At 41.2% G+C, this 12,131-nt stretch overlaps 1 protein-coding gene across 14 annotated transcripts in view; it reads left to right on the top strand.

The window, feature by feature from the left end:
* CAPS2 (calcyphosine 2) overlaps window positions 1-12,131 on the top strand; it is a 64,540-nt gene that overhangs the window by 21,413 nt on the left and 30,996 nt on the right. For all 14 annotated transcript variants that reach the window (XM_045062080.1, XM_045062082.1, XM_019835234.3 and 11 more), the window contains one exon: window positions 3,573-3,692. In XM_045062080.1, coding sequence (XP_044918015.1) covers window positions 3,573-3,692 — 120 coding nt within the window. The remainder of the gene's footprint in view (window positions 1-3,572; window positions 3,693-12,131) is intronic.

Raw genomic sequence — 12,131 nt, 5'->3', positions numbered from 1 at the left:
CTAAATAACTTAAGTATTTACTTCATTACAACTTAATGGCCATTTGAAAAAATAATACACATAAATTGAAAGAAAAAATATTTTTATTTCATTCTCAAATAGCCTCAATTACTTGTTTGTACCTTTTGGGACACTGCCCAATCCCTCAAACCTTAGAAATGTGTAGGATACTGTCACCTTCACTTTTGACTGCACATGGCACTTACTATTTATCACAGCAACTGTAGAAAACCCTGCTTTGCAACGTTTTGGCATCATTGTAACATGATCTCTTGTTCAAACTGTGAATTACCTTGAGCTAGTAGTTCAGGTAGCATCCAACAAATACCAAGTATCACTGTTTCCCTCAAAAATTAAAAATATCTCACGCAGTCCCTATGAATTTTCTATGGCACCCTAGAGTGACTTGGTGCACAGTTTGGAAATTGTGGGACCGTTAGAAATTTTAAACTTAATCTCCAGTTTCATAACTCTTAGAAAACTGTGTAAAGGTTAAACACAGCTGTTTCAAATTGCATGATAATATGTAAATATGGCAGGATTTCAGAAAAGGCAGAATAGTCTAGGATGCCTTCAAGAAAGAACTAGGACTTTTGGTTAGCTGAAAAAAAATTTTTTTTTATATTTATTTTTGAGAGAGAGAGAGACTTATGATTAGCTTTGAAAAAAAGTATTGCTTGTGTAGATGGCAGAGAGAAAGGTATTTTTACGTGCATGTTTTTCAGTAACTTGTTTTGAAATAATTATTCTTTTTTAAATGTTTTTTTTTAACGTTTATTTATTTTTGAGACAGAGAGAGACAGAGCATGAACGGGGGAGGGGCAGAGAGAGAGGGAGACACAGAATCGGAAGCAGGCTCCAGGCTCTGAGCTGTCAGCACAGAGCCTGACGCGGGGCTCGAACTCACAGACCGTGAGATCATGACCTGAGCCGAAGTCCCACGCCTAACCGACTGAGACACCCAGGCGCCCCTATTAATTATTCTTATAGGCTTCAATGCACTTCCTTCACTTATCTCTTGAACTCACTTTGTCGGTGTTTTCACCCTCACTGTGCCACCACATCTCCTCATAAGATAACGAGTGGCATCCATGTTGTTCCACTAATGGTGATCTCTCGGTTCTCCTTTATTTGACCCAGCAACGTCTTTCTCCACTGGAAACTTTCTCCTTTTTTGAAATGCTTTTCTCTTTCCCATTTGGCTTCCTACACACGACACTTGGCTAGTTTTCCTTCTCCCTTCTGCTCCTTCTCAGTCTTTTCCCCTGGTTCCTTTTCATCACCCCTGCCTTTATATGTGGGAGTACACTGGGCTCCATTCTTGGACTTTTTCTACATGTAGTTCCCAAGTGATCTCATCCAGTATCATGCCTTTAAAAACCATTTATATGCTGATGCTTCCCTAATCTAAGGCTCCAGTGGAACATTCGCCAATCTGGGTTCCGGGAAGTTCTTTTCCTTCCCTTTCCCCATGACCAAATCCTCTTTAATTTTCCTCCAAGGCAGCTCCATTCTTCAGGTTATTTAGACCTAAAATCTTGGTGATGCTTTTGATGCCTCTCTTTTTCTCAAATCCTATATTCAGTTTGTCAGCAATCACTCTCACTTCCACCCTCACAATAAATTTACTCCTTCTTCTGCCATCATCCCTGCTCACACTGTCATCTTCTTTCTCCTGGATTATTTTAGTCACTTTCTAACTGCACTCATCGTGTCTCCATTTGCCCCTTGTTGGTCTATTCTTAACCCAGGAGCCAGAGTAAGTCTATTAAAAGGCAAGCCAGATCAAACCTTCCAGTAATTTTCCACATCAGAGTAATATCTGTGTATTGATTACATATCACCACAAAACCTAGTAGCTTGGAACAATAATCAATGTTTGTTTGTTTATTTATTTATTTATTTATTTATGTATTTATTTATTTATTGAGAGTGCAAACGAGTGGGGGAAGGGCAGAGAGAGAGGAGACAGAGGATCCGAAGGGGTCTCTGCCTGACAGTGGAGAGCCTGAAGGGATCCCGGCTCGAACTCACAAACTGTGAGGTCATGACCTAAGCCCAAGTCAGACGCTTAACTGACTAAGCCACCCAGCTGCCCCCTAAGACAATAATTAATTAGAGCTCATGTATCTTCAGATTAACTGTCCAAGCTAGGCTTGGCCAAGTGGTTCTTACTTTTTACTTACTTTGGCCAGTTACATATGAATAAAAACATTGGTCTCAGTTCAGAGCTTAGGACTTAGGAAGCCTTATGTGTTCCCACTTGGCCTTTTTGTGCTTTCACTATATTTATGAGAACACAGCTTGGCCAACCCACTGGTCTTAAGAAGAACGTGACTCTGCAAATGCACCTGGGCCACTTAGCCAAGATTATCCTAGACAAGCAGATCCACAAACAACCCACACTTACATAAGTTAGTTGAGTTGAGATCAGCAGAGCCATCCAGCTCTATATAATGGCCAAAGCAAGTCAAATGGCTAAGCCCAAAGCTAAAGGGGAAGAAAGTAAAGTACACCTGTAATGAGGCCATGGCAAGGATATGGATCAGGTGTGCTAAAAAATTGTCAATAATATAGTTTACCCAAGCCCTACATGATCTGCCCATCATTAGACCTTGGCTCACTTTTCCTGCTTCTCTCCCTCTCTTATCTATTCTGTTCCAGCCACTCAGCTTCCTCCCTGTTCTCAAACATACCATAATGTTCACTCCTGTCTAGGTACCTTGCATTTATCTTCCCTTCTGCTTGGAATGCTTTTCCCCCAGAAATCCATATTGTTGCTTACTTACTTTGCTTCACATCTTTATTCAGAAGTCATCAATACAATGTCTATTTGTTGAAAGAAAAATAAGAGAGAGACATGGGGGCCCCTGTGTGGTTCAGTAGGTTAAGCATCTTTTTTTTTAAGGTTTATTTTATTTGTTTTTGAGAGAGCATGAATAAGGGAGGGACAGAGAGACAGAGAGAGAGGGGGACAGAGGATCTGAAGTGGGATCCATGCTGACAGCAGTAAGCCCAATGTGGGACTTGTACTCACAAACCACGAGATCACGACCTGAGTTGAAGCCAGATGTTCAACCCACTGGGCCACCCAGGCACCCCAAGCATCTGACTCTTGATTTCAGCTCAGGTCATGATCTCATGGTTCGTGGGCTTGAGGCCCAAGTTGGGCTCTGTGCTGGCAGCACAGAACCTGCTTGAGATTCTCTGTCTCCCTCTCTCTCTGTTCCTCCTCCTGCTCGTGCTTTCTCTCTCTCTCTCTCTCTCTCTCTCTCTCTCTCTCAAAATAAATAAATAAACATTAAAAAAATTAAAGAGAGACACAAAGCTCAGAGTTTTCTCAAAAATTTCAGTGTATTTTTAGATAATATTTATGGAAAAAGATTGATAGGAGTGTTTGTTTTTTTATGGCTAGTAGGTTTTAATTATTAAATTTATTCATTCAGTATCTGGCAAATATATAATTGTAAGTTTGCATTGGTAGTTGAGCTTTTCTAGCTGCTTACACATATGTGAATGCTAGAGTCATGCGTTATCACACTGAATTGTCAGACTTTGTATTTTCTGTGTAGGGCTGTGATCAGTGATCCAGAACAAAACTCAACCTCCGAGAGACAAGAAAGCATTCATATCGTTCCAGATTCAAAGATGGCACCTCTTCGATTTAGGAAAAGAACGCTACATGAAACTAAGTAAGAAGACTTCACTTATATCGAATGAGAACATAGTATGTTATAAATGAATTTTTAAAAATATACTTTTGTGTCTAACTGAAAAGACGTTTTTATTGGCTTATTTTTGCTTTTTTCTATATAAAAGGAAGTGGAATTTTTGGAGTTCACATCTCAGTTCGGCCAATTTAGGGTATTGGGGTATACTTTGCCCTCTAGGGTTTTTATTTTATTTATTTATTTATTTTTAGATTGCTTTTCAGTTTATTTATTTTTTTTTCAATATATGAAATTTATTCTCAAATTGGTTTCCATACAACACCCAGTGCTCATCCCAAAAGGTGCCCTCCTCATTACCCATCACCCACCCTCCCCTCCCTCCCACCCCCCATCAACCCTCAGTTTGTTCTCAGTTTTTAACAGTCTCTTACGCTTTGGCTCTCTCCTACTCTAACCTCTTTTTTTTTTTTTTTTCTTTTTTCCTTCCCCTCCCCCATGGGTTTCTGTTAAGTTTCTCAGGATCCATGTAAGAGTGAAACCATATGGTATCTGTCTTTCTCTGTATGGCTTATTTCACTTAGCATCACACTCTCCAGTTCCATCCACGTTGCTACAAAAGGCCATATTTCATTCTTTCTCATTGCCATGTAGTACTCCATTGTGTATATAAACCACAATTTCTTTATCCATTCATCAGTTGATGGACATTTAGGCTCTTTGCATAATTTGGCTATTGTTGAGAGTGCTGCTATAAACATTGGGGTACAGGTGCCCCTATGCATCAGTACTCCTGTATCCCTTGGGTAAATTCCTAGCAGTGCTATTGCTGGGTCATAGGGTAGGTCTATTTTTAATTTTCTGAGGAACCTCCACACTGCTTTCCAGAGCGGCTGCACCAATTTGCATTCCCACCAACAGTGCAAGAGGGTTCCCGTTTCTCCACATCCTCTCCAGCATCTAGAGTCTCCTGATTTGTTCATTTTGGCCACTCTGACTGGCGTGAGGTGATACCTGAGTGTGGTTTTGATTTGTATTTCCCTGATAAGGAGCGACGCTGAACATCTTTTCATGTGCCTGTTGGCCATCCGGATGTCTTCTTTAGAGAAGTGTCTATTCATGTTTTCTGCCCATTTCTTCACTGGGTTGTTTGTTTTTCGTGTGTGGAGTTTGGTGAGCTCTTTATAGATTTTGGATACTAGCCCTTTGTCTGATAGGTCATTTGCAAATACCTTTTCCCATTCCGTTGGTTGCCTTTTAGTTTTGTTGGTTGTTTCCTTTGCTGTGCAGAAGCTTTTTATCTTCATAAGGTCCCAGTAATTCATTTTTGCTTTTAATTCCTTTGCCTTTGGGGATGTGTTGAGTAAGAGATTGCTGTGGCTGAGGTCAGAGAGGTCTTTTCCTGCTTTCTGCTCTAGGGTTTTGATGGTTTCCTGTCTCACAGTCAGGTCCTTTATCCATTTTGAGTTTATTTTTGTGAATGGTGTGAGAAAGTGGTCTAGTTTCAATCTTCTGCATGTTGCTGTCCAGTTCTCCCAGCACCATTTGTTAAAGAGACTGTCTATTTTCCATTGGATATTCTTTCCTGCTTTGTCAAAGATGAGTTGGCCATACATTTGTGGGTCTAGTTCTGGTGTTTCTATTCTATTCCATTGGTCTATGTGTCTGTTTTTGTGCCAATACCATGCTGTCTTGATGATTACAGCTTTGTAGTAGAGGCTAAAGTCTGGGATTGTGATGCCTCCTGCTTTGGTCTTCTTCAGAATTACTTTGGCTATTCGGGGCCTTTTGTGGTTCCATATGAATTTTAGGATTCCTTGTTCTAGTTTCAAGAAGAATGCTGGTGCAATTTTGATTGGGATTGCATTGAATGTGTAGATAGCTTTGAGTAGTATTGACATTTTGACAATATTTATTTTTCCAATCCATGAGCAGGGAATGTCTTTCCATTTCTTTATATCTTCTTCAATTTCCTTCATAAGCTTTCTATAGTTTTCAGCATACAGATCCTTTACATCTTTGGTTAGATTTATTCCTAGGTATTTTATGCTTCTCGGTGCAATTGTGAATGGGATCAGTTTCTTTATTTGTCTTTCTGTTGCTTCATTATTAGTGTATAGGAATGCAACTGATTTCTGTACATTGATTTTGTGTCCTGCAACTTTGCTGAATTCCTGTGTCAGTTCTAGCAGACTTTTGGTGGAGTCTATCGGATTTTCCATGTATAATATCATGTCATCTGCAAAAAACGAAAGCTTGACTTCATCTTTGCCAATTTTGATGCCTTTGATTTCCTTTTGTTGTCTGATTGCTGATGCTAGAACTTCCAATGCTATATTAAACAACAGCGGTGAGAGTGGGCATCCCTGTCGTGTTCCTGATCTCAGGGAAAAAGCTCTCAGTTTTTCCCCATTGAGGATGATGTTAGCTGTGGGCTTTTCATAAATGGCTTTTATGATCTTTAAGTATGTTCCTTCTATCCCGACTTTCTCAAGCGTTTTTATTAAGAAAGGGTGCTGGATTTTGTCAAATGCCTTTTCTGCATCGATTGCAGGATCATATGGTTCTTCTCTTTTTTTTTTATTAATGTGATGTATCACGTTGATTGATTTGCGAATGTTGAACCAGCCCTGCATCCCAGGAATGAATCCCACTTGATCATGGTGAATAATTCTTTTTATATGCTGTTGAATTCGATTTGCTAGTATCTTATTGAGAATTTTTGCATCCATATTCATCAGGGATATTGGCCTGTAGTTCTCTTTTTTTACTGGATCTCTGTCTGGTTTAGGAATGAAAGTAATACTGGCTTCATAGAATGAGTCTGGAAGTTTTCCTTCCCTTTCTATTTCTTGGAATAGCTTGAGAAGGATAGGTGTTATCTCTGCTTTAAACGTCTGGTAGAACTCCCCTGGGAAGCCATCTGGTCCTGGACTCTTATTTGTTGGGAGATTTTTTTTTTTTAATTTTTTTTTCAACGTTTATTTATTTTTGGGACAGAGACAGACAGAGCATGAACGGGGGAGGGGCAGAGAGAGAGGGAGACACAGAATTGGAAACAGGCTCCAGACTCTGAGCCATCAGCCCAGAGGCTGACGCGGGGCTCGAACTCCCGAACCGCGAGATCGTGACCTGGCTGAAGTCGGACACTTAACCAACTGCGCCACCCAGGCGCCCCGGGAGATTTTTGATAACCGATTCAATTTCTTCGCTGGCTATGGGTCTGTTCAAGCTTTCTATTTCCTCCTGATTGAGTTTTGGAAGAGTGTGGGTGTTTAGGAATTTGTCCATTTCTTCCAGGTTGTCCAATTTGTTGGCATATAATTTTTCATAGTATTCCCTGATAATTGTTTGTATCTCTGAGCGATTGGTTGTAATAATTCCATTTTCATTCATGATTTTATCTATTTGGGTCATCTCCCTTTTCTTTTTGAGAAGCCTGGCTAGAGGTTTGTCAATTTTGTTTATTTTTTCAAAAAACCAACTCTTGGTTTCATTGATCTGCTCTACAGTTTTTTTAGATTCTATATTGTTTATTTCTGCTCTAATCATTATTATTTCTCTTCTTCTGCTGGGTTTAGGCTGCCTTTGCTGTTCTGCTTCTATTTCCTTTAGGTGTGCTGTTAGATTTTGTATTTGGGATTTTTCTTGTTTCTTGAGATAGGCCTGGATTGCAATGCATTTTCATCTCAGGACTGCCTTCGCTGTATCCCAAAGCGTTTGGATTGTTGTATTTTCATTTTCGTTTGTTTCCATATATTTTTTAATTTCTTCTCTAATTGCCTGGTTGACCCACTCATTCTTTAGTAGGGTGTTCTTTCACCTCCATGCTTTTGGAGGTTTTCCAGACTTTTTCCTGTGGTTGATTTCAAGCTTCATAGCATTGTGGTCTGAAAGTATGCATGGTATGATTTCTATTCTTGTATACTTGTGAATTGCTGTTTTGTGACCCAGTATGTGATCTCTCTTGGAGAATGTTCCATGTGCACTCGAGAAGAAAGTATATTCTGTTGCTTTGGGATGCAGAGTTTAAATATATCTGTCAAGTCCATCTGATCCAATGTATCATTCAGGGCCCTTGTTTCTTTATTGACCATGTGTCTAGATGATCTATCCATTTCTGTAAGTGGGGTGTTAAAGTCCCCTGCAATTACCACATTCTTATCAATAAGGTTGCTTATGTTTATGAGTAATTGTTTTATATATTTGGGGGCTCCTGTATTCGGCACATAGACATTGATAATTGTTAGCTCTTCCTGATGGATAGACCCTGTAATTATTATATAATGCCCTTCTTCATCTCTTGTTACAGCCTTTAATTTAAAGTCTAGTTTGTCTGATATAAGTATGGCTACTCCAGCTTTCTTTTGGCTTCCAGTAGCATGATAAATAGTTCTCCATGCCCTCACTCTCAATCTAAAGGTGTCCTCAGGTCTAAAATGAGTCTCTTTTAGATAGCAAATATATGGGTCTTGTTTTTTTATCCATTCTGATACCCTATGTCTTTTGGTTGGTGCATTTAATCCATTTACATTCAGTGTTATTATAGAAAGATACGGGTTTAGAGTCATTGTGATGTCTGTATGATTTATGCTTGTAGTGATGTCTCTGGTACTTTGTCTCACAGGATCCCCCTTAGGGTCTCTTGTAGGGCTGGTTTAGTGGTGGCAAATTCCTTCAGTTTTTGTTTGTTTGGGAAGACCTTTATCTCTCCTTCTATTCTAAATGACAGACTTGCTGGATAAAGGATTCTCGGCTGCATATTTTTTCTGTTTAGCACACTGAAGATATCGTGCCAATTCTTTCTGGCCTGCCAAGTTTCAAAAGAGAGATCAGTCACGAGTCTTATAGGTCTCCCTTTATATGTGTGGGCACGTTTATCCCTGGCTGCTTTCAGAATTTTCTCTTTACCCTTGTATTTTGCCAGTTTCACTATGATGTGTCGTGCAGAAGATCGATTCAAGTTACATCTGAAGGGAGTTCTCTGTGCCTCTTGGATTTCCATGCCTTTTTCCTTCCCCAGTTCAGGGAAGTTCTCAGCTATTATTTCTTCAAGTACCCCTTCAGCACCTTTCCCTCTCTCTTCCTCCTCTGGGATACCAATTATGCGTATATTATTTCTTTTTAGTGTATCACTTAGTTCTCTAATTTTCCCCTCATACTCCTGGATTTTTTTATCTCTCTTTTTCTCAGCTTCCTCTTTTTCCATAACTTTATCTTCTAGTTCACCTATTCTCTCCTCTGCCTCTTCAAGCCGAGCTGTGGTGGTTTCCATTTTGTTATGCATTTCGTTTAAAGCGTTTTTCAGCTCCTCGTGACTGTTCCTTAGTCCCTTGATCTCTGTAGCAAGAGATTCTCTGCTGTCCTGTATACTGTTTTCAAGCCCAGCGATTAATTTTATGACTATTATTCTAAATTCACTTTCTGTTATATTATTTAAATCCTTTTTGATCAGTTCATTAGCTGTTGTTATTTCCTGGAGATTCTTCTGAGGGGAATTCTTCCACTTGGTCATTTTGGATAGTCCCTGGCGTGGTGAGGACCTGCAGGGCACTTCCCCTGTGCTGCGGTGTAGAACTGGAGTTGGTGGGCGGGGCCGCAGTCAGACCTGATGTCTGCCCCCAGCCCACTGCTGGGGCCACAGTCAGACTAGTGTGTGCCTTCTCTTCCCCTCTGCTAGGGGCAGGATTCACTGTGGGGTGGTGTGGTCCGTCTGGGCTACTTGCACACTGCCAGGCTTGTGGTGATGGGGATCTGGCGTATTAGCTGGGGTGGGTAGGCAAGGTGCACGGGGGGCAGGAGGGGCAGGCTTAGCTCGCTTCTCCTTTGGTGATCCACTTCAGGAGGGGCCCTGTGGCAGCGGGAGGGAGTCAGACCCGCTGCAGGAGGGGTGGCTCCGCAGAAGCACAGTGTTGGGTGTTTGCGCGGAGCGAGCAAGTTCCCTGGCAGGAACTGGTTCTCTTTGGGATTTTGGCTGGGGGATGGGCGGGGGAGATGGCGCTGGCGAGCGCCTTTGTTCCCCACCAAACTGAGCTCTGTCGTCCGGGGGCTCAGCAGCTCTCCCTGCCTTTGTCCTCCAGCCTTCCTGCTTTCCGAGCAGAGCTGTTAACTTATGACCTCCGAGATGCTAAGTCTCGCTTGCTGTCAGAACACACACCGTCCACCCCCTCCGCTTTTGCCAGCCAGACTCAGGGGCTCTCCTTGGCCGGCGAGCCACCCCTCCGCCCCGGCTCCCTCCCGCCAGTCCGTGGAGCGCGCACCGCCTCGCCACCCTTCCTACCCTCTTCCGTGGGCCTCTTGTCTGCGCTTGGCTCTGGAGACTCCGTTCTGCTAATCCTCTGGCGGTTTTCTGCGTTATTTAGGCAGGTGTAGGTGGAATCTAAGTGATCAGCAGGACGCGCGGTGAGCCCAGCGTCCTCCTACGCCGCCATCTTCCGGCTTCAGATCTCTAGGGTTTTTATTAGTAACTTAGGAATGACAGCTACAACCTTAGGAGATAATTAATGTGACAATATACAGTATAGTAACTGAGACATTGTATGTGCTGAATCTCATTGATATAATGTATTCAAAGTTAGTATTATTTAAACATTTATTATTATTATTATTATTATTATTATCATTTTGCCTTTTACGTTGTAGCTTATGAAATCTTTGGGCTTTTACGGTTTTGGGGTGCAGTCCACTTAAATTTGTCAACAACTTCATTGGCAGGTGATGGCTCACTTCAACATCAATAGACACAAAATCCACAGTTTCTGCAGCAATGCTTTCATATTTTCAGACTGCTGGACATGCCAAGAAGTACTTCTTTAGAACTGTTCTCTTTTGTTTCATTCTTATTTTCTGGAAGGGTGTTTCCATACCTTAAATACTCAAAGGTATTGTGTGTTAATTACCTATGGCTTCTGTGACAAATTACCACACACAGTATTTTAAAGCAACACAAATTCATCCTCTTACAGTTCTGGAGGTCAGAGGCGTAAAAGCAAGGTGTTGACGGGGCTGCATTCCTTCTGGAGGCTTTAGGGGATAATCCATTTCCTTGTCTCTCTCAGCTTCTAGAGGCTGCCTTTATTCCTTGGCTAATGGCCCCTTCCTCCATGCTCAAAGCCAGCAATGGCTGCTCGTCTTTCTTGTTTTTTATCACTCTGACACTGCTCTTCTGTAGTCACAGTATCCCTCTGCTTTCCTCTCATGAAGACACTTGTGATTGCATTGAATCCAGCTGGGTAATTTCAGATAATCTCATCTCAGGGTCTGGAGTCACACATGCAAAGTCCCTTTTATCATATCATGTAATTGTAACATATTTACATGTTCTGAGGTACAGGGTATGAACAACTCTGGAGGGTCATTATTCAGCTAACACATCTAAACTTCTCTTTGTGTTTTTAGAGTTTATTTATTTATTTGGGGGGGGGGGAGGCCCAAGTGGTGGGGTGGGGGAGGGGAGATAATTCCAAGCAGGCTCCACACTGTGGGCACAGAGCCTGACTCCAGGCTTGAACCCACGAACTGTGAGATCATGAGCTAAGCTGAAATCAAGGGTCGGATGCTTAACCAACTGAGCCACCCAGGTGCCCCTAAATGTTTCTTTTTATAAAGTAATCTTTTATTGAAATAAAGTATATGTCCACAAAATGTACACAGTTTAAGTGTACAGCAAAGGAATTTCCACAAAGTGAACAATACTCAGGTCCCAAGTTCCTATATTAAGAAATAGAACATTATGAACATCCCAGAAACTCCCCTTGCCTGCCTATCCCCTTCCCCTGCCATAACAGGGTAACCTCTCTGTCCTGATATCATGGATGGTAACTGCCTTATTATAAACTTACTGAAGTCACAAAATTTAGACACTATGTATCTGGCTTTTTGCTCAACATGTTTATGAGTCAATATGTTATGAGTTGTTGTTTGTTTTTGTCTTTTATTCTCACTGTACAGTATTTCATTGTATATAAATATGCCACGGTTTATTTACTCACGATGTTGATGGACATTTGGCTGTTTCAGAGTGGTGCTTCCATGAACTTTGGTGTATGCCTTTTGGTGAACATACGTCCTCGTTTCTGCTCAGTACATCCTTAGAAGTGGAATTGCTGGACCATTTAGTATGCATTTGTTCAGCTCTAAAAAATAACGCCAAATAGTTTTTCAGAGTGGTGGCTGCAATTAGCACTCCCACCTGTAGCAGTAAGAGGATTCTAGTTCACCACATCTTTGCTGGTGTTCAGTATTGTCAATGTCTTTCATCTTAGTTCTTATGGGTGTGTTATCAGTATCCCCTTGTATGAAACAGATATCCTCTTACATGAATCTTCCCTTCGAGTCTGTTGGGTTATCTTCTTTGCATTGATCTGTGGAACTTAATTTATATATTCTTGGTACAAGTCCTTTTTCAGTTATATTTGTTGGACAGATCTTTTCTTCCTCTATGGTCACCTTTTCATTTTCTTG

This window comes from Felis catus, chromosome B4 (genome assembly GCF_018350175.1).
Source record: "Felis catus isolate Fca126 chromosome B4, F.catus_Fca126_mat1.0, whole genome shotgun sequence".
Taxonomy (NCBI): domain Eukaryota; kingdom Metazoa; phylum Chordata; class Mammalia; order Carnivora; family Felidae; genus Felis; species Felis catus.
The sequence above is the reverse complement of the archived record's forward strand: the minus strand, read 5'-3'. Positions and strand labels throughout refer to the sequence as shown.